The 25,873-nt window shown below is 44.1% G+C and overlaps 1 protein-coding gene and 1 pseudogene across 1 annotated transcript in view; one reads left to right on the top strand and one right to left on the bottom strand.

Moving 5' to 3' along the window:
• Positions 1-12,553, bottom strand: part of TGFBR2 (transforming growth factor beta receptor 2) — a 95,233-nt gene extending 82,680 nt beyond the window's left edge. Inside the window, exon 1 of the mRNA XM_057554411.1 lies at positions 12,255-12,553. Coding sequence (XP_057410394.1) covers positions 12,255-12,348 — 94 coding nt within the window. The 5' untranslated portion in view covers positions 12,349-12,553. The remainder of the gene's footprint in view (positions 1-12,254) is intronic.
• Positions 12,554-23,798: 11,245 nt separating this feature from the next.
• On the top strand, positions 23,799-25,167 carry LOC103006064 (tyrosine--tRNA ligase, mitochondrial-like; annotated as a pseudogene).
• The last annotated feature ends 706 nt before the right edge of the window (positions 25,168-25,873 follow it).

Below are 25,873 nucleotides of genomic sequence, written 5' to 3' on the forward strand. Positions count from 1 at the left end.
ACAGACTGCAGCTCCCCTGAACTCACAGAAAATAAAGGCTGAACACACAGAAAACCTCCACTGTAAAGGGCAACTTACACAAATCAGAACGTTCGAGATTTCTCACAAGCCCACGGTTCTCTCACACACCACCACACGTGGCTATAAATAACAAAGCCCTTGACAACACACTTGGGGGAAAGGCAGGCAGGCTAGCAAAAAAAAAAAAAAAAAAAAATCTTGTCACCCCCATGTTGCATTTATAAGCACTGTCCCTGGCCTTTAAAAGCAACGAATTCCGAACAGCAACAATCTTTCAGTGACAATGCATGCTGAGCGCCAGGGAAGAATCAGACAGACTGTTCTCCCTCAAAGAGCTTTCCTCCTAGGAAGGGAGTTAAAACACACACACGTCCAGCCACAGGGAGCTTCCCACCAGGGCCGCCCGAGAGGAAGCCAGGCCTGATGGAGAGGCTGTGAAGGGGAGAAATAGGACAGATCCAACTGCAGACCTGACAGAAGAAGTGGGGTTCGGCCAAGCATTGGCTCAAAGGAACAGAGGTGCTGTAGGGCATGAAGAGAGAATGGGAAAATCGTGGGGAGCAGAGGAGTCACAGGTTAGAAAAGCTGAGTAAAACCAGGGCCTGAGGATGCACGAGGGCAGAAAGGGGGCTGGGGGAGAGGCTGGTACCGTCCAGGCCTCCGGTGATCTAACTTATGCTGGGGCCCTCCTCTGTGTCCTAGGAGCCAGGGATGCAGCCCTGAGGGCCACGCAGTCACCTAGGATCCATGGAGAGGATCCCCAGAAGGCTTCCAGCAGGTCACCTATTCAACGTGACATCTGAGGGGCAGAGTTAACTGATGGCGACGTATTGTGTATTGAAGAGACGAAGGGTGTCCACGGGCAGAAACCAATGAGGAGATCCTTACAGATGACAGAAAACAGGAGTTCAGACTTGCCTTGTGGTAGCATAATATAAGAGCAAAAATGCATTTCCTGTAACTATGTTCCTGTTGTAAATAATGTCTGATTAAGAGACTCTAGGTATTAAAATCTGAAAGTTATTCTGATAAGTTGAAGTTGAGATCTGATGAAACAGGAAGCAACATGAGACCAGGTTGCAATGGGAAGTATTTTCTGTCTTTGTTTTTGCCAAGTAAGGTGTCAAAAGAAAAAAAGTCAGAAAATAAAATTATTTGGAAAAATCAGAAAGTAGTTGTGAGAACCGGTTGTTGCAACTGACAGGGACCCATAATTCTTGAAGACAAAAGTAACTGAGGTGCAAACATGGCCTTATGTTGAGTAAAATACAGAAGCTCATCAGTGAGAAAGCCAGCCATGGGGCTCTCAGAACAGTCTAAAATTAATGTTGAAAGATTCAAGAAAAATTGAGTCCTCACTGAGCACTGACCAAATAACATTCTCAAGACAAAAGAAGAAGATTTTTTTTTTAAATGTTGAAAAGTAGGACCACTTCCTGAAAATCCTGACATTAATTCAGTAATTTATTGGAGACATACTTTGCATACAAGGGAGTGCGACATATTTTAAGAAATGCCGAGGTGTAATAGCTCCAAACTGATTTAAGGCCTACAGATGTCAAGGTGGTCTGTGATTAAACACCTAAGGAGTAAACATGATGAATGGTATGAGTTCAGCAGAGAAAAGGATTCCTGGGAGCTACACTTGGTGGTCAAGGGACATTGAGTGGAGGAAGCAGCCAAGAAGGATGCTTTGGGAAAAGAGATGGGTTAAAACCCACTCGTTAACTGACTCGCCCTCAGCAAATCTCTCTCCTGCTGGCCTTAGAGCATTACTTACCCCCAGTTAAAATGGGCCCTGTAGCTGAGGAGGAGTCGAAGCACCTTCATAAAATGGGCAGCTACCCTTCCTTGAATCCTTCTCTTCCTCAGTGACAGAAACAAGTCTGATCTGACACGCTGAAATCTCTGCACTTGACACCCCTATGGAAAGGTTTTCATGCTGTTACAACAGTGCTTCTCAAACTTCAATGCACACACGAATCACTTGGGGGTCTTGTTAAAATGCAGATTCAATGCCATAGGTCTGGGGAAGGGCCCCACACTCTGCATTTCCCATAACCCTCAGTGACGCTGATCCTGCTGGCGGCTGGACCACACTTTGAGTAGTAAAGTGCTGGAGCATCTTTAGTTGCTGTTATCAGGGGATGGTAGAAAGGCATCATTTCTGAGCTCAAGATTCAGGCCTCAAGGCATACTGTAAGTCATAAAAAGTAGATGTGAAAAGGAGAATGAGGCTCCTGGAGAGTGAGAAAGTAGAGCCAGCAGGGCTGCAGGGGGAGGGGATCGAAAACAGAAGAGGGCAACAGAGGAAAAGGCTGGCTGGCCCGCTGCTCATTAGAATAAATAGGAGGTGACAAGAAAGAAATTATAAGAAAAAAAGTAAGAGTGCCCAGGGTGTGTTGAGAGTGTTAGAAAGTATTTTACGAACAATGAACTTCAAGGGATTCCAGAATAGTGAATACAAAATGTTACTCTTGGGTGTTTTTGTCCCTTCTCACATATGGTCTTTCTCTTTTTTTTTTTTTTTTTTTTGCCTTATACTATGGGTTTTAGAGAATAGAACATAAACGTGAGCTGTAGCAACAAGACCGTCATTCAAAGCAATAGTTAGAAGATTCCTCCACTGCTGACTATACAAATGCGATGATAGGACTCACAGTTACTCCCCTGTCTAAAACAGCAGTCTGAAAACTGCCAATGTGGAGCAAATTCTGTCTTTTCTGAGAATATTTTAAGAAAAGAGGTGGAGAAATTTTTGAAAGGCAAGACAAGACTATATTCAGACAAGTTTCCTTTTTTTCCCAAAAAAACACAGAAGCTCCTTTAGGGCTTTCTTTCTTTTCCTAGACATAGCAAAGCATTTCATAATTCTCTAACTCAGGAAAACCCTTCACAGACATTCTCACCAGCTCAAAGAAAGGAGAGGATGCAAACACCGTAATTAACCAGAGGGAAATGGTATTCCCACCCAAACCAAGACAGCCTTTCTTCAGCAAGGAGAAAGTGGGAGCTGCAGTAAACATGCCCTTTAGTTAGGATGTCTGCTCAGGCACCTGCACTAGGAACATTCCAAAATAAACGTGGCTTCTTTCTTTTTTAAACAGCAGTTGTCTCCAACAAACTCCAATTGGATGTTTGTGGTATTTGTTAGTTCCAACCTGTGATGACTTTCGATAGTTTTCTATTTTGATTAGCTAAGGATTATGTTTTCTAAGTCAACAACAATGATTTCCTTTACTAACATCCAGAATTAAACATTTTGGAACATAAAAAGGTAAAAATCTCATCTAGTTCAATGCTTGTCACTATACACAGAAGAAAAATGAGACCCAGGGAGACCAAAGGAGGTAACCAGGTCCCCCAGACACCTTGATTGCTAGTATGACAGGGTTTAATCTTCACCAGCTGTCTCCGAGGCAGATTCTTAATCTCAAACTAAGGGTCAGAGCTGGATTAGAGCATTCAAGATCAAGGTTTTGTGATCATTACACATTTGCAACTTCTTTTCTGTTTGGTATGGGGCCTCTAAACTAGGAAAATGACGAAGAGGTTAGGGAAAAAAAAACGTTTTGGTTTGGTGATGTAACAATGCAGACTCCAGAGTAGTTGGATGGGGTTGGGGGTGAGGAACACTTTGAATTTATTTTCTAAGCCAACCAGCAAATCCTGCCATTAGGCATGTAGTCAGGTATTGTGGAAGTCGAAGCTTATAAATTTCAGGGGCACTCGTTAAGAAAAAGAATATAAAAATTAAGAATAGAAATTTAGGTATGAAAGAGAATAGTTAGAATTTAGAGTGGCATCTTACACATTACAAATTTTAAGAGGCTGCAGATACCACAAATATAAAAGTTAAAAGAAAACAAATATTTTTATTAATTAACTGCCTGATACACCTCTGAAATATTATTGCTACATTTTTTGGTTACATTCTCTTTGATCACCTCTTCCAATGATATTTCACGATATTCTCTTCAGAGAAAATTTAAAATAATTCAATCTTTCCTCTAGAACTGTTGATCAGAATTTGTAATTTATTCTTGAGATAACTTGGAAGTTTTTTCCAGCTTTATAACTCATTATAAGTAATGTCATATAAATGTTTTGGGAAAACCTCTATGAAGTTGCTTTTCCAGGTGAGCTGTAATATTCAGGGCATCGCAAGATGTCTTAAATATTCTCTACCTTGATAACACTCGTTAACCACATTGCCAGGGCCCCTCCCAGAGCCAGGAGGGGGCCTGCACCAGGGAGAAGCCTTGAGGTTCCAACCACATCATGGTAAATCCACCTTGGCACACCATATATATCCCCCACCTACTTATGCATCCTTGAATTCCCCCAATTCTTCCAAATAAAGTGCCTGTTCTATTCAGAATACCTACTAAATTCCTTGATGGCATAACTATGCCATGATTCAGCCAGGACTGCATCACCTGATGTGTGTATTTCATTTTCCCATCAAGGTCACAAGACAGGCCTAACATTTGACTACCTGGTGTATGGATCAAACGTTATTTTATTTACCTAAACAAATTACATGGGATAACGTATGAAGAACACCAAAGCATTAGAAAAATGTTGGATCTCACCATTATTTCTCTTAACCCCTAGAGTCTCCCAGCACCCACGCTATAATGGAGAAGTGGTTTGTATCAATCGAGGCAGCCTGGTGCAGTAGAGCCTAGCACTTAGGGTCTAGGTCCCCAAACCAGACCATCTCGGGTTCAACCCCAGCCTAATCATTTGCTAATTGAGTGGCTTTAATTTCCCTGATCTCTAGAGGACTTACAATGAGCATTATGAAGTCGACCTTGCAGAGCTGTTTGGAGGTTAAATAATACACGTGAAGTGCTCAGCATGGTCCAGGCAGCAGCAGCTGGTGCAGCTACAATCATTACTATGCATTATCAGGAAACCTGCCCACAAAATCTCTCGAGTGAAGCTTCCTCGAGATAGTAACACCATTCACAGGGGCATGAGCCACTGTCATCTCCTTCCATAGGAAAGTTCTGCAGAGTTTTAGGATCACCAGCGGTCATCCACAAAGCAGCAGAGTGAATTTCCTGCCACAGCAAATGAATCCTCCATGACGATTTACAACTTTAACAGATAAAGTGGCAAATATTGAAAATACGAACCTGACTCTGTATTTTCCTTCAAAGACACTCATGGTTGTTCTGCCAAGCCCCCAACTCCCTGCGATGCACAGTTTTCACAATCCTATACCTTGTATAGTATCCTAACAGCGTTTTACTTCTTTATCTGTTCTGATATTCTTGTTTCCTTAAAAAGGCTTGAGAAGGCCATGGATCACTCAAATAAAACATTTACAATAGGAGAAGAAGACATCCAGATAAGCTGCACCTTGCCTCATGTTCCCAATACCCAGAGGAAATGCAACCAAGGCACTGGGAAATCTTAAAGAAACTGTGTAAGTGAAATCCTGGATAGAACAAGTCAAATGAATACAGCTGAAGTTTCCTGCAGGAAAAGACAAGCCATGAAAAACTGAATTTCCCCAAGGAAATAAGACACTATGATTACAGCCAAACTCTTAGCTTTTTCATTAATGAGCAATCTCTCTACTCCAGGGAAAACATGATATAATCAACAATAACTAATTTTGTACCTAACACCTCTGCAAAGGCGTGTTGTTGGTGCAGATCAATCCCCAGTGTTGGAAGACCCAGGGCGGGGGGACAAATGGTGGCCCACAGACCACAGGTCAGAATATTGAAAGTTATAAATCACACTGAAAAAACTGTTCAATAAAATAGGTTTTATCCTTCTACCTTGATTGACAAATGCACCTCCATAACGTCTTAGAAAAGACCAAGTTCAACTTCAAACTCTTGACCTGCTCAGAGACCAGCCCTGGAACTGGGGAAACACTGTCCCAGACCCGGCCAACAACCTACCTTCCTTTTTCCACTGGCTGCCCCATCCGGCACCAGGAGGGACCTTGTAACATGTAAAACACCCAAGTTTTCACACTCACACACCCCCCCCCCCGCCCCACACATACACAGCTGTCCCTTCACCACCCCTCAGGCCCACAGACCAGTGGCTACAAACGCCCTCAGGAAGATGGGTCCAAAGGTCCATGTAGGCTGTAAAAGTTGGTCCATCCGAGCAGCATATTTTGGGTTTCCAGGTACCTGAAACTGATCTATAAAGGGGAGACTTTGGATTCAGAGGCCCAGGAGTCTCCTCACCCCATAGACAGGGGCTGACCAGAGAACAATAAAAGTAGTGCCCTCTAAATCCCAGAGCAGAGGCTCCTTTTGCCTGTATACTAGGCCTATATTTTAACTGAGCAGAAAAATTGGGGTTGGGGGGGGAATATCTCATCAGAAAGGAGCAAAAATAAAAACGAGCCGCTTATCTTGAGAGCAGGCAGCCTTCCCCAGATACAATCTCACCCATCACATGCAATTTGCCCTGAGCTAAGTCCATTCTAATGATCTATAGCTTCAGCCCTGCGAACAAAACACAGACGCTAGGAAACCCTAAAGAGGCCAAGCCGGAGATCCTAAATTGACCACAGGCAAGGAGGCAGTTGCTCCATGTTGAGTGCCAAGACCTAAAAAGCTGATTATGGCAAATAAAAGACAGATCCTTTTGGGAGGAAAAGAATATTAACCACCTACAAGTTTTCTAAAAGTCAAATCATCCCCCTTTGTGATACTGGATAAATTCTACTCTTCAAAATCATCCCCCTTTGTGATACTGGATAAATTCTACTCTTCCCACCCTCCCCAGCAGCTCTTCGAGGACTGTACACAGATGCTGGTCCTACATGCCTGGAATCTGGGGTTGCCAGTATATATCTCTGAAAACAGCGCATGTCCAGCTGCTGTCAATGGTCAAGGCACAGGTCACCCACAGTGGGTCCCACCACCAAGACGCCATTATCAGACTAGGAACAGCAGAGTTTTCTTGGGCAAAGAGACTCTACCCTATCCTGATTTTCTGTAGGACAATGACAATCAGGTGACAATCAGGAAGGAGGCAGATCATGCGAGCAAAGCAAATCATGATCTCAGGGGCATTGAATGGATATTAGATGGTGAGTTCCCCTTTCTTGAATATGATATCCCTTTACTCACTCCCTAACTTCCATCCCAACACACATACACACAGATACACCAAGGAAAAGGGCCGAGCAGAACACAAGGAAGACAAGGTTAGAAAACACACAGACACACACAGAGGCAAATGTCAAGTTGCCTTGTGCAGACTCTATCTTCTCCATTTATAAAATAAAGGTAATGAAAATTATCTTGTCGGTTTCTTCTGAGGATTAAATTAGATAATAATGTCAGGTGGCTGGCTCAGAACAGGTTCTCAAATGTTACTTCTCCCTTCTCCCCACTTGTCCTTGAGATGAGCCAATTTACCTGCTTGGCTTCCCAACCCTCATGACACGCCAGGCAAGAAGGAGAATCATCGTTATCCTGCCTTGGTCAGAAGCCACAAGTAGGTAGGAAGCAACATATTACAAGGGAAAGAAGGAGTGCAAAACAAATGGTGAGCGTTCTTGCTGCTAATACCTATCTGCTAAACCATTTCTACTGAAAATCATGAGTTAATCTGCTGAAGCTGTACAGAAGGCCCCCGAGGGCAGAAGCCAACAAGGTGACAGAGTTATGCTTTTCTGTGGAAATTGGCTAAATAATGCCATGCTGTAGCCAGGAAGGACTTTTCCTCCACACCCTATTTTAAACTGTTTCAGTGGTTTGCATCAGACCTAAATAATAGCCACACTGCTCTTCTGCAGATAGCGGCTGCCCCAGGTCTGCACTTCCCTTAGACCAACTCACTTCACTGCTTATAAACCAAAACAGAAGACCCTGATGAAAAAAGAAACTTCAAAGCTAAGTTTAGATTTCGGCACTTCATTTTTAATGAAAGTCTCCTTTCAACAACCTTCTAGAAAAAAAAAAAAAGAGAGAAGATTCAGTATTCACTGGCAAATGTCTTTGGTAAGACTTTGAAAAAGTTTTGCAATGGCTTTGAATGCCCTACATGAATTCAAATGTACAGCTAAAGAGGTTGGATGAAAACTTCTAGCAGCTTTCCATCATGTCTGTCAGAAGCTGACATGTTTGTCATCTTTTTCCATAGGTCCTCAGAATAAAAGAACCAATAACACAAGGGCTTCCCTGGTGGCGCAGTGGTTGAGAATCTGCCTGCTAATGCAGGGGACACGGGTTCGAGCCCTGGTCTGGGAAGATCCCACATGCCACGGAGCAGCTGGGCCCGTGAGCCACAATTGCTGAGCCTGCGCGTCTGGAGCCTGTGCCCCGCGACGGGAGGGGCCGCGATAGAGAAAGGCCCGCGCACCGCGATGAAGAGCGGTCCCCGCACCGCGATGAAGAGTGGCCCCCGCTTGCCGCAACTGGAGAAAGCCCTCGCACGAACCGAAGACCCAACACAGCCAAAAATAAATAAATAAATAAATAAATAAATAAATAAGAAAATCCTTTAAAAAAAAAAAAAAAAAAAGAACCAATAACACAGTATAAAACAGCCAAATTGCCTATTGAGATCAAAGCCAAACTATTCTCAGTTAAGATTTTACCATTCAGACCAAACACCCAACAAATAGTGACTGCCTGGTTGTGGAAATGCTCGACTGACTTGCAGTGCCTCTAGGAGGATGAACGGAGGCTCAGCTCAGCATTTCCTGGGTGCTAAGGGATATGCCAGGCACTGCCAGAGACCCTGGAGATAGAGAAATGAGTGGGACAAACCCAGTGCCTTTGAGAGAATGGGTAAGGGAGTCTCATCAAGAGCTAATTCTGCCTTACTATTGTTAGCAGCGAAAAGAGAGGCCTGTCCCCGGGAGGAGGGAACCTTTAGCTCCACCCAGGGCGTTGAAAGCAGGTTTGCTTAAGAATGACACTTAAGTCAAGTCTTAAAAGATGAATCTAAATTATCCAGGGTAGCAGGAGTTCCAGACAGACAGCAGCTTGAACAAAAGTGAGGTGGCCCAACTGGGGGCCCGGAATAAGGCAGGCACAGAAAAGAACAGATCAATGAAAAACACGTTCAGAGGGACAGTGGAGGGAATGGAAGGAAACACTCAACACCCAACAGAGTGGGCTTTTGACAAAGGGGTCTAGAGTCAATAATGCTTCCAAGTACACAGGGTTAAAATATACATCCTTCTCTGGGCCTCAACAACCCCCCCCCCCATATGTTAGACTCAATGGAGGCAAAGACCAGACCTGTCTTATTCACTCAGAATACTGTTTCCAGGTCTGAGCCTCCTGCCTGGCAAAAAGTGACATTCTATAGACACTGTTGAGAAGAAAGAAATGGGTAATGGCCACTTTCTGCAATGGCACCAATGAAGTGTCATTCTTAATTGGAAAAATATGGTTTAAAAAAAAGAAAAATTTTAAAGTTGTGTTGATAACTGAAATGGAGACCATGTAGCAGGTATGCCGGCTCCACAGACAGCAATGAGGACTCATCATTTCAAGGTGGGGTGTTACCTTGAAAAAAAGGCAAGGAGGGACTTCCCTGGTGGCGCAGTGGTTAAGAATCTGCCTGCCAATGCAGGGGACACGGGTTTGAGCCCTGGTCCAGGAGGATCTCACATGCCACGGAGCAACTAAGCCCATGCGCCACAACTACTGAGCCCGTGTGCCACAACTACTGAAGCCCATGCACCTAGAGCCCGTGCTCCACAAGAGAAGCCACCGCAGTGAGAAGCCCGTGCACCGCAACAAAGAGTAGCCCCCGCACTCGCCGCAACTAGAGGAAGCCCATGCACAGCAACTAAGACCCAACGTGGTCAAAAATACATACATAAATAAATAAATAAAGGCAAGGAATCCAAAATGTGATGATTATCTTATAGAAACCATAACTGGTTAAAAATAAATGGCCTAGAGGTAAAAAATGTGCTTTCTGGGAACAAAAGCAAACAGACCAAAGATCAAATTCTGGACCTAGCAGTTTCCAGAACCCTGACAAAATCAGCAGTGATTTGGGGGAAGAAATTTATCCGTACAACACTTCTACCAACATTGAGTCCTCAACAAGGATCTCCTGTTAGGTATTTGAAAAGTAAAAGTTATATTTTTCAGATCTGAAGAGTTGTCAAACATTTAAAGTTTTCCCCCAAAGAGCAATTACTTAATTTTGGGCATTTAGGAAGAGTGAATCTACTAAGTCAAAAACAAAAACTAAAATATCTTTAAGTATGTATCTTAGTGAAGTTTGCTCTTATACTGAAGTCCTTGGCTCACTTGTCAATATACTAAATATAAGATGGATTTTTTAAGTAACCTAAGAGAAGGCTGTGAACAATCTCATTTCCTCTTATCTTACCATGCATTAATATATTTTGAAAAATGTAGTGACAGATTACCAATTACGTTAGGAAAATCCTGAAACCATTTACTTCCATAGAAAATGAAATGCAAGTGGAATTAGGTTTCCCACCTCCATTATAGCTACCTTTGACCTTCAACTATCTTCAAAATGTAATTTCACATGAATACCAATCCAAAATGATTCCTTAGTTCAACCATTTTGTGGCTTTAATTCCATAAAAATATGAAATCTGTGGCTTTTGTAACACTGTTTAAAAGCCCAAATAAAAAGCCAGTTGGCTTTTAAGCTAATTGTTTAAAAGTGTGTATATAGATGAACTGAGATTGACTCATAAACTACTGAGTCTGGAACTTGCAAATCATAAATCTTATCCTCCTAAGCAAAGACTAACAGAATCAGGGCCCGCTAATTTCCTTCTTTCGTAATCTAAAACCAAAGTTTTAACGATTTTTAAGGTACACTGAAAATTAAGGGTGCCGTTTAAAATATTAGCAAAATATAACTCAGTTCTTAAGAGTTTGGTATATAATCAGAGAGTCGAACATTCTGGTACTGCAAAGTAAGAAAGCTTCCAAGGATGAAACAGTGGAACTTTATTAGACTGTAGAACTCAAATTTGTGTTAGGATTTTTTTGTTTACAATAGTCCTTCCTCATTACCTTGAAAACTCCCATCTCCATGCCACCTTCAGTAAAAAAATATAACTTTTAAAAATTCTCAATCCACTTCAAGAACTGTGAAATGTCCCATGTAGAAACTGGTCCATATTTCTTTTAGACAAGACCAAAGGTAAGTCTGCCTCTGGCCCTTGGTAAACAGAATGTGTGCCTCAGAGTGACGGAGGCTGTCAGATCCTCCACATTTCATCCCAAATCCACACAGGGCATCTCCAAGTTACCAAACAGGAGTAGAGAGACAAAAGATGTTAAAGATGAAGGGAACGTAAAATGATCCAAATCTAACCATGTCCTTTCACAGATGAGGAGACTGAGGCCCAGAAAGGTCCCAAAACTCCAAAGACTCCATTACCAGACCCCAGATGCAGGTTCTCAGTTCTGTAGCAAAGAGCTACAAAATTTCTAACTTCTAAGGTCTCAGGGGTTCGGTACTTTACATAACAAATACTTCAGAGTTCAATTCCTGCATTTTTCTCCCCTCAAAACCTCCTAGACACCAAGATCAGGTGGGCAGGGGGATTTATGATTTTAACCCTTCCGTTTCATTTACACCAAACAATTGCACAGAACCTTCAAGACAGCAAGACGGGGTTGTCCTGCTCCAGGCAACATCTCCAGCACCTAGCACCTAGCAGGCACTCAGTAAATATTACTCCGCCTTCCACCTGACAAGCCCCACTCCCTGCCGCATCCACGCCAGCCCGCAGTGGAGCGAGACAAGTTTCCTTTGGCAATCGCCGTTCTCCTTGAAACTTTGCTACAGCAACTCCGGGCCAGAAAGCCGGTCCGGGGGCATGTGGCCCTGGACAAGAGCTGAGGATGGGGGCCCTGCCCTTTCGGGGCACTGGGCGATCCCGGGCCGGGGACCAGGTGTGCCCGCCGCTCGCTCGGAGGCCGCCCGGGCCGCGTCCTGCCTCCGCCGATCACCAACTTCTCAAACTTCCCTTTCCGGGGGTGGGGGCGGCCCGGGACGCAGCGCCCTTCCTGCCCGCACAAAGGGGGCCGGGCGCGCCCCGCGCCCCCGCCGAGACCACTTTCCTAGTCTTTGGAAAGAAAAACGCACCCGTCCCAGCGCAGGGTGCTGGGGCGCGGGCACCGGGGCCACGTCCCGGCTTCCGCCCGCCTCCCGGGCCGACTGTCAAGCGCAGCCCGGCGGGGCCCCGGGGACCCCGGCGCCAAGCCCGGGCGGGGGCCACTCACCCGACTTCGGAACGTGCGGCGGAATCGTGCTGGCGATGCGTGTCCACAGGACGATGTGCAGCGGCCACAGGCCCCCGAGCAGCCCCCGGCCCATGGCAGCCCCCGCCGCTCCGCATAGACCGGCCCGAGCGCGCACGCCGCGCCTCCGCGCCGCGCCCTGCGGACCCGCGCGGGGCAGCGGTGCGGCCAGATGTGGCGCCGCAGAGGGTGGCGGTGGGCGAGGCGCGGGGGGCCCGGCGGCCGAGGGGAGCTGCGCGGGAGGCCGGCCCGGCCGGCGGGTGCGCGCGCGGAGTGTCGTCGGGCCGGGCGCGCGAGTGACTCACGACTTCGCCCGGGCGCCGCGGGGGAAACAGGAAACTCCTCGCCAACAGCTGGGCAGGACCTCTCGCCGCCCCGAGCCTGCTCCCCGTCTCGGCTCCCGGTCCTCGCCCTCCCTCGCAGCTGCCAATCACGTCCTCGGGACCGGCCCCTCCGGGGCTTTGGCAAACTTTCAGCGGCCTCGCGCGTTCCCGCTCCGAAGATTGACTACGGAGCACTAAGTGCACACGTTCCAGAAAGTCACTGAACGCAGAGAGTGTCTGCGCTCTCCAAAGCACCCCCACCAGCATCCTCCCCCTCCCCACAACCCTCTTTGGGCTGTTCCTAAGTGCTTCAGAGCTGGTTTTCAAACTCCAAGTGGCGACCCAAGAGTGGATGCTGAAATCTAAGTTGTGAGCACTTTTTTTTTTTTCAAGTAAAGTAGTAAAAGTATTTCCTCATTCAACTTTGTTTCAATCGTGTATGCCTAAACCATCACATTGTAAAATGTTTATTTTACTGTAGGTGGAAGTCCAGAAGTCTGTTCTCAAACTTCAATGTGCTCATGGACCCCCTGAAAATCTTGTTAAAATGCAGATTCTGCTTCAGTACATCTAAGAGGCAGCATTTCTGATAAGCTCTTGGGTGGTGCCTCCCATTTTGAGCCGCCTCTTTCTTCCTGGGGGTGACTCAGTGAGCAATTATAAACGACAAGCCATCCCAGAGTGATAATGGTAATGGGAAATGTTATCTTCAGAATGTATCAGGTATGGCAGAAAGTGTGAAAGTAAAAGTGGCCTGGGAGTCAGCTAAGTGCCAGGGTTTGCCTTCCAACACTGCCTGTGAAGGGACAGAACTCTGAGCCCCTCCCCTGCAAAAGGGGACATCGGTGGGAGCAGAACAGGACGAACTTTCAACTTCCCCTTCTTGCTAAGGTGAGCAGGTTTGCCCCCAAACTATCCTGGTGTACATCTGTTTCAAAGTTGAATTATTAACAGAACCCCCTGTCTCCTTCCCATGTGTCTTGGTGGGATATTGACTCATATGCTCATCCTACTTCCAGCCCCCTGAAAGAGTTAGATTCACTATAGCCCTCTCTCTGGTCAGGAGATCTTCCAGCAGGTTACACAATAGACTCCTTTATCTGAGACAAAGCTTGTTTGCAGAGGCAGGTGGCCAGGCTTACTGGGAATAAAGGCAACTAGCTCTCCCTGGAAACCCAACCCCTGAAATCTTCCCTGTCAATCTGAGAGTTCTTTTGCTTGATCCTGGAAGTTAAGTCTTGTCACCATCGTTCCACCCAACACAGAAGCTGACTTTTAGGAAAAGACCACTTCCTAGCTCTTGAATTTAGGATGCAGGAAGTGGGGTGAAATCAGCAGGGTTGGGCATCTTCCTTCCCACCAACCTCCTTGCCAAAGCCACTTGAGCAAAGGAGGAAAGTTGAGTTCAAAATCTGTTTCTCCCCATTTCCTCCACAGGCCCTGCCCATGCCACCACTACCCCTTGAGCAGGAGTCTCCCAGCCACTCACCCCCAATCAGGGCCATTCTGGGCCATTTCACTCAATTTCTCAAAACCTAGCGAAAGTCAAATTTTCAAAAGGCAAACCTGATTATACCAACCCTTCTATTAAAATCCTTTGATGGCTTCCCACTGCTCTTGAAACAGAAGATATAAATGAGATCCTTGAAGGTGCCTTGAGCCCCTTCTCTCTTGTAACCTTGGGTTTCTCCTCTCCCAATGAGAGGATCTCCACATTCCTAGAATGCACCCCTGTGTTCCTCCCACACAGAGCCTACCCCTTCCCCCGGGGCACACTTCCCTTCCTCTGTCCTTCCTTCCACCCAGCCCTCTCCTGGTCTTCCTTGGGTGAATCATGACTTCCTTGATGGGCAAGCTTTCCCTGACCTCCCTGAATAGACTTTTTTTTCAAATAAATTTATTTATTTATTTACTTATTTATCTTTGGCTGTACTGGGTCTTCGTTGTTGCGTGCGGGCTTTCTCTAGTTGTGGCGAGTGGGGGCTACTCCTCGTTGTGGTGCGCGGGCTTCTCATTGCAGTGGCTTCTCTTGTTGCAGAGCATGGCCTCTAGGCACGCGGGCTCAGTAATTGTGGCTCTCAGGCTCCTGATCGCAGGCTCAGTAGTTGTGGCTCACGGGCTTAGTTGCTCCGCGGCATGTGCGATCTTCCTGGACCAGGGCTCGAACCCATGTCTCCTGCATTGGCAGGCGGACTCTTAACCACTACACCACCAGGGAAGTCCCTGAATAGACATTTTATTATGGGTCCACTTGGCACCATATGCCTCTCCTTTTTCGCACTTACTACACCTCCTTTCCCTTCTCCCAAATCAAGTCCAAATTTCTTGAGGACAGGAATTATATCTTTTCCTCCATTCACTATTGTATTCCCAGGACCTAGCACAGAATAGGTGTTTAATAGACATATGTTGGATGAATGAACGAATGAGGTAATCAAGATTCAGAAGAAAATTGTATTTAATCATCCTAATTATTTTATAACTCGGGAAAAGGCATTCTATTACCTAACAAACTGAGATATAAACAGGCTAGATTTTAGCCGAGGATGATGTCATACTACTTCCTTTTCTTAAAAATGGAGAAGTCTGTGGTTTTGTTTTGTTTTTCTTTTTTTCTAAATTCACCCAAGTTCCTCTGGACAGTATACATACACTTCCTTACTCCCAGAAACACTGAGGCAAATAAATGCCCAATTGATTCCAAAGGCCTTCTTTTCTATATTTATTGCAAAGAACAGATATTTTACATTGTAAGAGGCCAGGTTTGAGGTATTTGATTCCAGGGTAGAATATTTAACTGGTGGTCTCTGTCATCATATATGACTAATGTTGATTTTAATTTTGTTTGCCTTTAATATTTCCGATTTCATCCTCAATCTCCTGTGAAACTGAGAGTCTGACTTTGGCATTGCCAAGTGCAAACTCATCTTTCAAAAATCATTGAAGTGCAATCAGAGACACGTAAACTCGTGTATACTGCAATTTGACAATCTTACAAATTTGTCAATATGAATTCCTTTAGGAATTCTCACTGAAAGAGCAGTCTGATACCCTTAAGCCATGGTCTTCACATATAGTTGTATATTTAACTTAATATAATTTTCTGTGTATTCACATAGGCAGTTAAGATACAATCACAAAAACTGGGCCTTTTGCAGATGGAAACAAAAAGATAAAAGTGTGACTCAGGGTTTGAAAAACAAGGAAGGTCATTTTTAAGTTCTCATCAAATTGAAAAACAATAAAAACCAACTGGAATGAAAGTTAAACAGCTGGAATATCTTCATTTTTCCAGTTTTACAAACTCTGAACAAACACACAGAAAACAACTGGACTGGATCAAAATGTGGTTACTGTAAGCCCTGCATCTCCCGGTTGTGATGAGACAAGAACTTTTGACTCCCCTGTGCTTTCTGACATATGGCTGTTTAGGTTACTGGCAACTAAAGCAGTGGACAGGGAGATTCCTCTCCATGTGAACTGGTCGTTCTGCATCCTTATCTCTTATCTCTGGGCCAATTTTCCTTCCATTGTGAAGCAGACCAATAGCACTGAGACAACAGTGAACTTGTGAGGGAACGCCCCCCACCTTTCAGGTCATCCAGCATGCTACCTCTTCCAGGAAACATTTTGTGATTCCTCCAGCCTAATGTCATCCCTCCTCCCCCAGGGAGAACCCCAGAAGCATTTAGTTTATTTAACCTATTTTTTAATGTTTGTCCTGTTCTGGCATGGAGTGCATTATCGTTACTCATTTATTTGGGGGAATTCTACCCCACTAATTGTAAAGTCCTTGAAAGCACAGATTGTTTTCTCAACTGTGAACCCCATTCTGTGCCCTGCAGTACTCAACGTATGTTTCTTGTCTTCACTAGAGGGAAAAACGAGAGTCCTTCTCTAATCCATTTCCTTGTTTGCAATTCATCACAGATATTCATAGAAACTGCCACACGTTTACAGAAAGCATGAATAGTTTCTTTTGGAGAAAACATAACTTTTTTAAATTACAAAAGTAATGTATGTTAACTTTAGGTAGAAAAAGTCTGAAATACAGATAAGCCAAAGGCAGAAAATAAAAAGGATCCTTAACCCTATCACCCAAAGATAATCCCTTAACATTTTGGAGCACGTCCTCACAATACTATGTTACTCTTCACCTCGCAGCTAAGAAACTGAGGTTTAGAGAGATTAAGTATTTGGCCAAGGTCACAGGGCTAGTAAGGACCAGAGCCAGGGTGTGAATGAGGCCTGTCCAGCTCTGGAGTCTCCACTCTAGGATAAACTGATCAGGTGGTTGATGGGCCTGGTCACCCTAGTATTTTGAGATGACTCTGGAATGATCAGGCCACCCTTTGCTGTTGCTTCCTCATCTCTTACTCATTAATCAGCCACTGCAGCCCCTTGTCCAGTGGAAAGTCCTTTTATTTAGCTCACACCTTGTCTGCAACCAGCAAAACTCATGGGCACATTTCAATAGGAAGCTTCCTTGTCTAGTGCCTTGGATACCAGCATGTCACCTCCTTCCTTTGACTGCCATGTTGCTATTGTATCCCCATGGTATGGACTGAACTGTATCCCCCAACATGCACAGGTTGAAGCCCTACCCAACATGACTATATTTGACGGTAGGACCCTGACCCAATGTGACTAATGTCCTTATAAGGAGAGGAAGAGACACCAGGGATGCTGCTGTGAATACACAGAGAAAAAGCCATGTGAACTCACAGCAAGAAGGAGGCCACCTACAAGCCAAGAAGAGAGGCCTCCGGAGAAACCAAACCTGCCAATACCCTGACTTTAGACTTCCAGCCTCTAGAACTGTGAGAAGCAGATTTCTGTTGTTTAAGCCACCGAGTCTGTGGTATTTTGCAATGGCAGCCCTAGCAAACCAGCCCACCCCATTTCCTACATGCTTATCCAGATGTTCCTTCTCAGTATCTTTACAGGTTTGTTTTCTTCCACTCATTGGTCAGTGCTAGTTCTTACCAAGTTTGTTCTCTGCCCCTTCTCTCATTTCTCCTGGGGAACACAGCTATTTCTATGGCTTCACTAATCTATGATCATTTCCAAATCTAATTATCAAGCTCTGATTTCTCACCTAAGCTACCATTATTCCAACTGCCTACTCAACTCTCTTCATGGGTGTTCCACTGGTACCACATGCTCATTATTCTAAAATTGGATTCCAGAATACCTGCCCCTTGGTACATTCCTGACATCAAGAAAAGGCTCTGTCTTCAATGGGTAACCCAAGGCAGAAACATAAAAATCAGCTAAGAGTTTGCCTCTATTTTACCCTCCAGAACTAACTGGGAATTAGGATCTATCTCTTTACTCTCTAAATATCGCTTGAGTCTGCTCTGTTCTCATCCTCAACACTGACATTATTTTAGTTCTAGCTCTTGTTATTTCATATAGTCTTACGTCAGATTTCCTGATCTTCTTGCCTCTCTAGTCTCACCCCTTCTACTACACCCTTCACTGCTACCAAAATGTTCCCCTCCAAAAATACAAAAATAACAATCACATTTAAAATTATCCAGTGGCTTCCCATTGCCTTCAGGATAGAATGTCAAGCTACTGTCCATCCATTTATTTAGTCAACCAGCATTTGATTCTCTACTGTGACCCAAATACTCTTTAAGTGCTGACGATATGAGGACTCAGAAAATGTACTCCTAGCCTTAATTGCAGGGCATTAGGCTGTCCTTATGATCTAACGTGAAACATATATAAGTAAACAAATAATATTAACAAATCTGATAATACAATTATCACAGTAGTGATGAGCTCAGAGTACCACGGGAGAAGGCAGGCAACAGAGGCCATTAACCCAGCCTGAGAATAAGAGAAGGCCCAGGGGAAGAAATGCCTTTTGAGCTGAATCTTGAAGGATGGCCAGGTGAAGGCATGAGGAAGGATGCTACAGGTACACAGATCAGCAGTTTAAAGACAAGACGTGCGAGCTTGGAGTGGGTAAGGAAATGCAAAGGTTTCAGAATGCCTGGAGTATAAATTTGAGGGGATTTTAGATGGAATGTTTTGGCCCCAATTCTGCACCCCTCCCTGAATTCACGCTCTTTGCCTCATGTCTATGTAGTTTCTCCCACTAGAGGCAAAGGGTTCTCATGGTCAAACACTAGCATGGGGTTTGTTATGCGGACAGTAGATGGTAAATATCTAATTTGGATATTTCAGTGTTACCTGAAATTATATACAATTATATAATTGTTCTACAATTTTCGTTATATATGCAGTTACAGAACATGGCCAGCATCGTTACTTGCTTGCACAAAATCTATGCTCCCCTTTCCATATTGCTCTCAGAAGTCCAATTTTGTTTAGGATGTAAATTTAACTACATCTTAGGGAAAGGACCCATCCTTTTAAGGGTAGATATACGATCCAATTCTGCACAAAGAAATATAAGAAGAAATCTGATCGGGGCTTGTGAGAAAGATTTCTTTCTCTACGTGGTTAGAAAGAAGCGACCAAGGAAAGCCACTGTGCCCCTCACTACTTCTGTTTCCTACCTTTGAACATGATTAGGGGAGGCTGAAACAGAGGAGATGCAATAAACTTTCAACAATGAGAGGGAAGCCAAAAGTATCAGAGTAGACCCATTGAACCAATACAGTAACTACCTCCATGCGGACGTTATCTGGGGTAGAAAGTCCTCAAAGATGGCTGTGATCCCTTCCTCCCCTCACCGTACTCACACGTTGCTTCCCGTATCCAGAGGTGGGATGGGATCTATTTTCTATTTTCCCTCTCCTTGAACGGGCTGGCTTTGTAACTTACTTTCACCAATAGAATATGATGGAAATGACACAGTGCCAGTTCTAGGACTGGTCTCAAAGAGTGACTTCCTCTGTCAGAAACCAGTTACCAGGTAAGAAGTCTGCATACCCTGAGATCTTCATGCTGTGAGGGAGCCCAAGCTAGCCACATGAACCCACATGGAGAAAGAGACAGCTGGTCAGCCACCAGATACCCCAGCCCCGCAGCTGAAGCACCAAACACGTGAGTAACGAAGCTATCTTGGATGTTCCAGCCCCAGCAAACGCAGAGGGAATAGACTCAGCAAGGTGAGTCCAATCCAGATGGCAGAATCATGAGACGTAACAAATTGATACTGCACAACTCATTAGTTCCAGTCAAAAATCATTTCTAACTAATACAAAGAAGTTCACCGATCATATGGAAAGAGGAAGGTGCTCCAGTCACCATGTGGCTGTCAACCTGTGTACCAAATATGAACCACATCAACTATGAATTAAGATCTGTAAGGTTTTTCCAATTATCTTGTGAATTACACAACTGTATGTTTATGCATTTGTTGTCATAAATAAATACATATTCATTTGTATTTGTTTATTAGATGTTGCAAACATGTAAATGTACCAAAATTTTGAGATTTTACTTTAGCAGTTCTCCATTTTTACACATGAATAAGGCATCTCAAAACCCAAGAGGGACCCAGGATAACTTGAGCTCTGGGAGGCCCTGTTTTTCATGTCAGACTGAAGAGTCTGTATTTTATACTCAAGATGATGACAGACATTGAAGGAGATTTTGATCAGGGGAGGGAGATGATCAGAGATAATCATATAAGATTTTCAAATTAGTGACTGGGAAGTCTGAAAGATACATCTGAGGGCATAAGACTCTGTGAGGAAAAGAAGTGTGAAATAACAACTCTTACCAGAGTCATGACCAGGAATGAAGGGAAGTCCTAGATAAGAAAGGTAATGAGTTCAGTTTGGAGGGAATTGGTGTCTGAATTGACTTGGATGAACCAGAGGGACTCTTGCAGAAGCAGATTCCCAAGTACCCTACACTTAATAATAACTGTAGCCAACACGTGTTGTCCACACATTCATTACTATGTGACAGATCCTGTTCTGAGTTTTTAACATGAGTAACTGCCTTTAGTCCTGACAACAGTCCTATGCAGGTGATAGGATAAGTCCTTATCATACTCATTTTACAGGTGGGGATACTGAACCCCAGGGAGGTTAAGTCATGACAGAGCCAGAATTCCAGCCCAGCAAGAGGGCTGCAGAGCCCAGGCTCTCAGCAACTTTGTCATCTACTGCCATCACACCAGCTACCTCCAGGTCTCCCCACTAGCCTGTGACATTCTTGAGGCAGGGACTGTGTTTCTCATAGCTTTAGCTTCCTGTGCCTGATCCATATTTGTTGCTTAATAAATACCTGTGAATGAGAGGATGATTCATTGAATAAACTCCATAATATATAATATTCAAGAACTGAGAGTCTGCAGATTGTGAATTTGGGAAATAAAATCTGTGGTGCCCTCAATGCCTGATGACCAAATGAGGCTAGAAATGCTTGTCAAGGGATTTAAACACCAGCATAAACTTCCTCTTAAAATGCTGAAAAATGCTTCCCAAAGTAAAAATGGTACAAATGAGGATAGATTTCATCCAGGAGAAAGGATTTATGCGTTTGACAATTATGTTAATCAGTTTTATCCTAGTAAAACATCCATCTCTAATTCTTAAGTTTTTGAGAAGGTAAAATTAAAACAAAACAGCTTTAAATCTTTTTGTCTAACAATACAGTTGTCTTTGGTATCCACAGGGAATTGGTTCCAGGACCCCCTCAGATACAAAATCCTCAGATGCTCAAGTCCCTTATATAATATGGCTTAATATTTGCTTATAACCTGTGCACATCATCTCTTATACTTTAAATCATATTTAGATTACTTATAATACCTAATATGATGTAAATGCTATGTAAATGGCTGTAAATACAATGTAAATGCTATGTAAATAGTTGTCCACAGCTCAGGAAAATCAAGTTTTGCTTTTTAGAACTTTCAGGAATTTTTTTTCAAGTCTCTTTCATCTGTGGTTGGTTGAAATCTGTAGATTTGGAACCTGTGGATACAGAGGGCTGACTATACTTGCTTCCTAAGAAATGCTGGACAACTTCCCTCTCATTTTGACATTATTTTCCAATCTTCAAAATCACTCAACTGAATAGTTATTAACTAAAATATATTGCAAGACTTGAAAGTTGGAAACTTAATCAAACAAAAGTTATTACTTTAATTACAACAAACTGTTCTAACTGTTCATTTCACAAAAGTACAAAATCACTTCAGTACAGGTTCAATGACTTAAAAAATATAAGTACCTTAAGGTGGATTTATTTAGCTGGTGTCAGAGAAATGATTAGTAACCATTTTAAGAGCTACATTTAATTTGTACTTCAAATTCATGCTATTACACAGCTCAGAGCATAAAACATGCATGTGTGCTAATTAGATTCAATGACTATTTGAGATTTTCTGGTAAAAATTTTGTACCCTAGTTAAAGATAAGTATTTGGAAGGTAATGGTAGCTTTTAGGAAGCCCTTATCAAAAGACTGTACCCCCTAAGCAGCTTCTGCCATTATTTAAGCCATCTTTTTTTTTTTTTTTTTTTTTTTGCTGCACCACATGGCTTGTGGGATCTTAGTTCCCAGGCACCCAGCAATGGAAGCACAGAGTCCTAACCACTGGATGGCCAGGGAATTCCCAAGCCATCTTTATCTCTGATTAACTCCAGAGGGTTTGTCAATTGACGAAAAGAAGATCAGAAGTGAATATTCATTGGTGAAATACCTGGTGCTCAGGATATGGAGATTGGCTTAAACGAGTGGTGCCCTGGACCTCACCCAGTATCCTGTGTTCAGCCACTTTTGGGAGAGTCTGACCCCTGATCTCAGATTAACTGAATTCCACTGCTAGAAAATGGTCACATTTTCCTGGAGTGACCATTTCCTGCAAAATACTTTCAGAATATATGAAAGGACTGAGAGCAGAGTCTTTGCCTTCCCACAGAGGAAGCCAATGCTGGTTTGCTGACAAATATTTGTACACGTAGCAGAATTCAGTCTGAGACCCACTTTTATTGTGAAGCGTTACCTGGTAGTGAGGACGTGGCAAGACCTGGAGTTCTGATCCATTTCCAACTTCTCTCATCAACCAAAGGTAACCAAATATTTGTCAATGACAAATTGGTCCGTTCACAGCAGTTCTACAAACACAGAAACTTTAGATTAATGGCTAAGAATGATTGCAGAGAGTATTTGGTAACAAAACACTCGGCCCGAGTGTATCAGGGGTGAAGAATTCATAGTGGGATGCAGTGCTCTTGTGTAATCATTTGCACAAGACTCAGATGTTATTAATTATTAACCTGCTGAATCATTGGGAAAGCATGGGTCACTTGCGCTGCAGGCATTTCAAAGGGCTGCCTCCTTCCTGAAGTTGACAGCAGACTCATTGGTTCTTGTTTAGAGTTGCCAAGGCATATGCTTATCTCCAAGTCATAATAACATTCAACCACCTGCTCTGCGTCCTCATTTCTCACCTAGAGACTATCAGAATGCTACCAGTTCTGTAGGATTTCAGAGGAAGTCGTTCAGAGAGGCTGCCTTTGAAATTTGCCCTTATCATTTTGCCTGCACACCCAGAACAAACTCCTGAAAGACAATTAAAACACTGAGCTCTTTTTCCAGCACTTAATGTTTTACTTGACTGATTTTATAGGCACCTTTTATTATGCTTGCCTTTCTTCCATCTCAGCCTACTGCTCCAATGAAACATATTGCTTCTCTTATAGGGAACACCCATAAGACATTTTTCTCCAACTAGAGAAAATGAGATTATCGTTTTACCACAGAACTTTTTAAAGTTTTCAAATCACATCTTCTACATGAATATTTTACAGAAAAATAACAATTCTGTACATAAAATTCTACTTCTGGGCGAAGTGTACAATCTTTAGTCAGACCTCAAAATAAAACTGGGGTAGCATTCGCCAATTTGCCAAGAGTCTCTACACATGTGATCTTATTTCTCATCAAAACCACATGATGCTGGGGGGAGGGATAAATCAGGAGTTTGGGATTAACATACACACACTACGATATATAAAATAATCAACAGGGACCTACTGTATGGCACAGGAAACTATACTCAATATCTTGTAATAACCTAAATAGGAAAAAAATTTGAAAAAGAACATAAATATATATGCATAACTGAATCACTCTGCTGTACACCTCAAACTAACACAACGTTGTACATCAACTATACTCCAATATAAGATAAAAATTAACAAACAGAAAAAAACAAAAAATAAACCCACATGAGGCAGCATTTCCTTCCTGCTGCGGCCAGGATGGCGACGCCCCTGTGGCGGTGCATTTCCTGGGGCCGGTGGTTTGGGAGCCCAGGCCGGTCAGGGGTCTTGCCCCGGGGCTGTGTAAAGCCCACTTGGGTGCCCAGGGGTTGCTGGCGGTGCAGAAGTCTCGGGGTCGGTTCAAGGAATTCTCCCCAGAGAGAGGAACGAAGACAGAGCTCCCCCAGCTCTTTGACCGCGGCCTGGCAAGCAGTTTTCCCCAGGCCATCCACGGCGGCTTCGACCCCGCGGCGGACTGGCTTCCTGTAGGGCACCTGCTGGCGCTTTGGGGCCTCCCTTCCAGCGAGCGCGCACCCACGTGACCACGCTGGTGGGCGGAGCCATGGCGCCCCCGCGAGACCAAAGCTGCGGCACCGCAGAGCACTAGGCGCTGGACGCGGAGCCTGTGTGAGGCCGCGCGCGCGCGCCTGCTCCGAGGACTCGAGGCTCATCACCAGCGGCTCTTCACTAATGGGCAGACCTGGGGCAGCTTCATGGTGCTGCACAACCACGCCTGGTACCGGAAGCAGCCCCTGGTGGACTTCCTAGCGGCAGTGCTCGGCCACTTCCGCATGGGCGCGCGGCTGAACCTCAAGAGCCTCGAAGGCAGGAGTTTGGCCGAGTTTTAATACCAGGTGCTCCAGGCCTCTGATTTCTACTACATGTTCCATCGTTATGGATGCCGGGTCCAGCTGGGTGGATCTGATCAACTAAACAATATCATGTCCGAATCTGAGTTCATCCACAAGTTGACTGGAGAAGATGTATTATATTTGGAATCTCTGTTCCTCTAATTACAGCTGGAGCAAAACTGGGAAAGTCTGCTGGCAATGCTGTTTGGCTCATGGTATCGATTTTTTGTCAGGCGGCAAGATGATTGGGTAGAAAGGTCCCTGAAGCTCTTCACTTTTCTGCCCTTCGCAGAGATTGACCACATAATGCAGCTACATGTCAAAGAGCCAGAAAAGCGGGGGTCCTCAAAAACGACTTGCTGCATAAGTCACAAAGCTCGTTGAGGAACAAGAGAGGCTGGACTCTGCTAAAAGGTGCACACAAACCCTTTAGCAGCATAGATGCACTGGAGGTCATGTGCGATCGAGGGTTATAAGAGTTGTTGAAAGAAGCTTCATTTCTGAATTAGTTCTTGACCCTGGAACAAGCATCCTAGATTTGCTGCAAAGTAAATGCCATTCCAGATGGTCCCTGAGGGTATCAGGTGATCACAGAAGGCAGAGTCAGCGTAAATCACAGACAAGTAACAAATCCTGAGAGTGTGTTAGTTGTCGGACCACGTATTCTTAAGAATGGCCTTTCGTTACGTAAAATAGGAAAAAGGAATTTCTACATGATAAAATGGCTTCAGCTATGATGACAAACGCTTCTGATGGTTCAAACTTATGCATCATTCATTCCCAAGACATACGAACTTATACCTTCGCTTTTGCAAATCCAAAACAGAGAATGGAGTATGCTCTCGGCCTCACAGTGTGAGTAATTTCATTATTTGTATAGGTTGGTTATGTTTGTGGAGTAGTGGGCTCTTTTATTTCCTGATCCATAAACATTAAGGACTACCATAGAAAAGCATAATTTCCAGGATTAATCTCTTTTAATAATTACACTTCATGAAAAACTAAATGCTGTCTTTCCTATCCTGTCCTTGCTCTTTTGGAGATGAGTAGGAACACTGAAAAAGAGGTACTATAAGGACTTGTGGATACTTTTATATCAGGTGTGTATCGCACTGGATTTTTTTGTTGTTTGGGAAGCAAATACAGTTCTCTGTAAAAAAGGAGAAAAGTTAGAGGAAGCCATAGTTGGCATTAGAAATTGCAGTAGAAATTGTTTGTTTGTTTATTTATTTATTTATTTATTTATTGGCTGTGTTGGGTCTTCCTTGCTGCGGGCGGGCTTTCTCTAGTTGCGGCAAGTGGGGACTACTCTTCGTTGCGGTGCACGGGCTTCTCATTGTGGTGGCTTCTCTTGTTGGAGAGCACGGGCTCTAGGCGCGCCAGCTTCAGTAGCCATGGCACGTGGGCTCAGTAATTGTGGCTCGTGGGCTCTAGAGCGCAGGC

The sequence above is a fragment of the Balaenoptera acutorostrata genome, chromosome 10 (assembly GCF_949987535.1).
Source record: "Balaenoptera acutorostrata chromosome 10, mBalAcu1.1, whole genome shotgun sequence".
Classification (NCBI taxonomy): Eukaryota; Metazoa; Chordata; class Mammalia; order Artiodactyla; family Balaenopteridae; genus Balaenoptera; species Balaenoptera acutorostrata.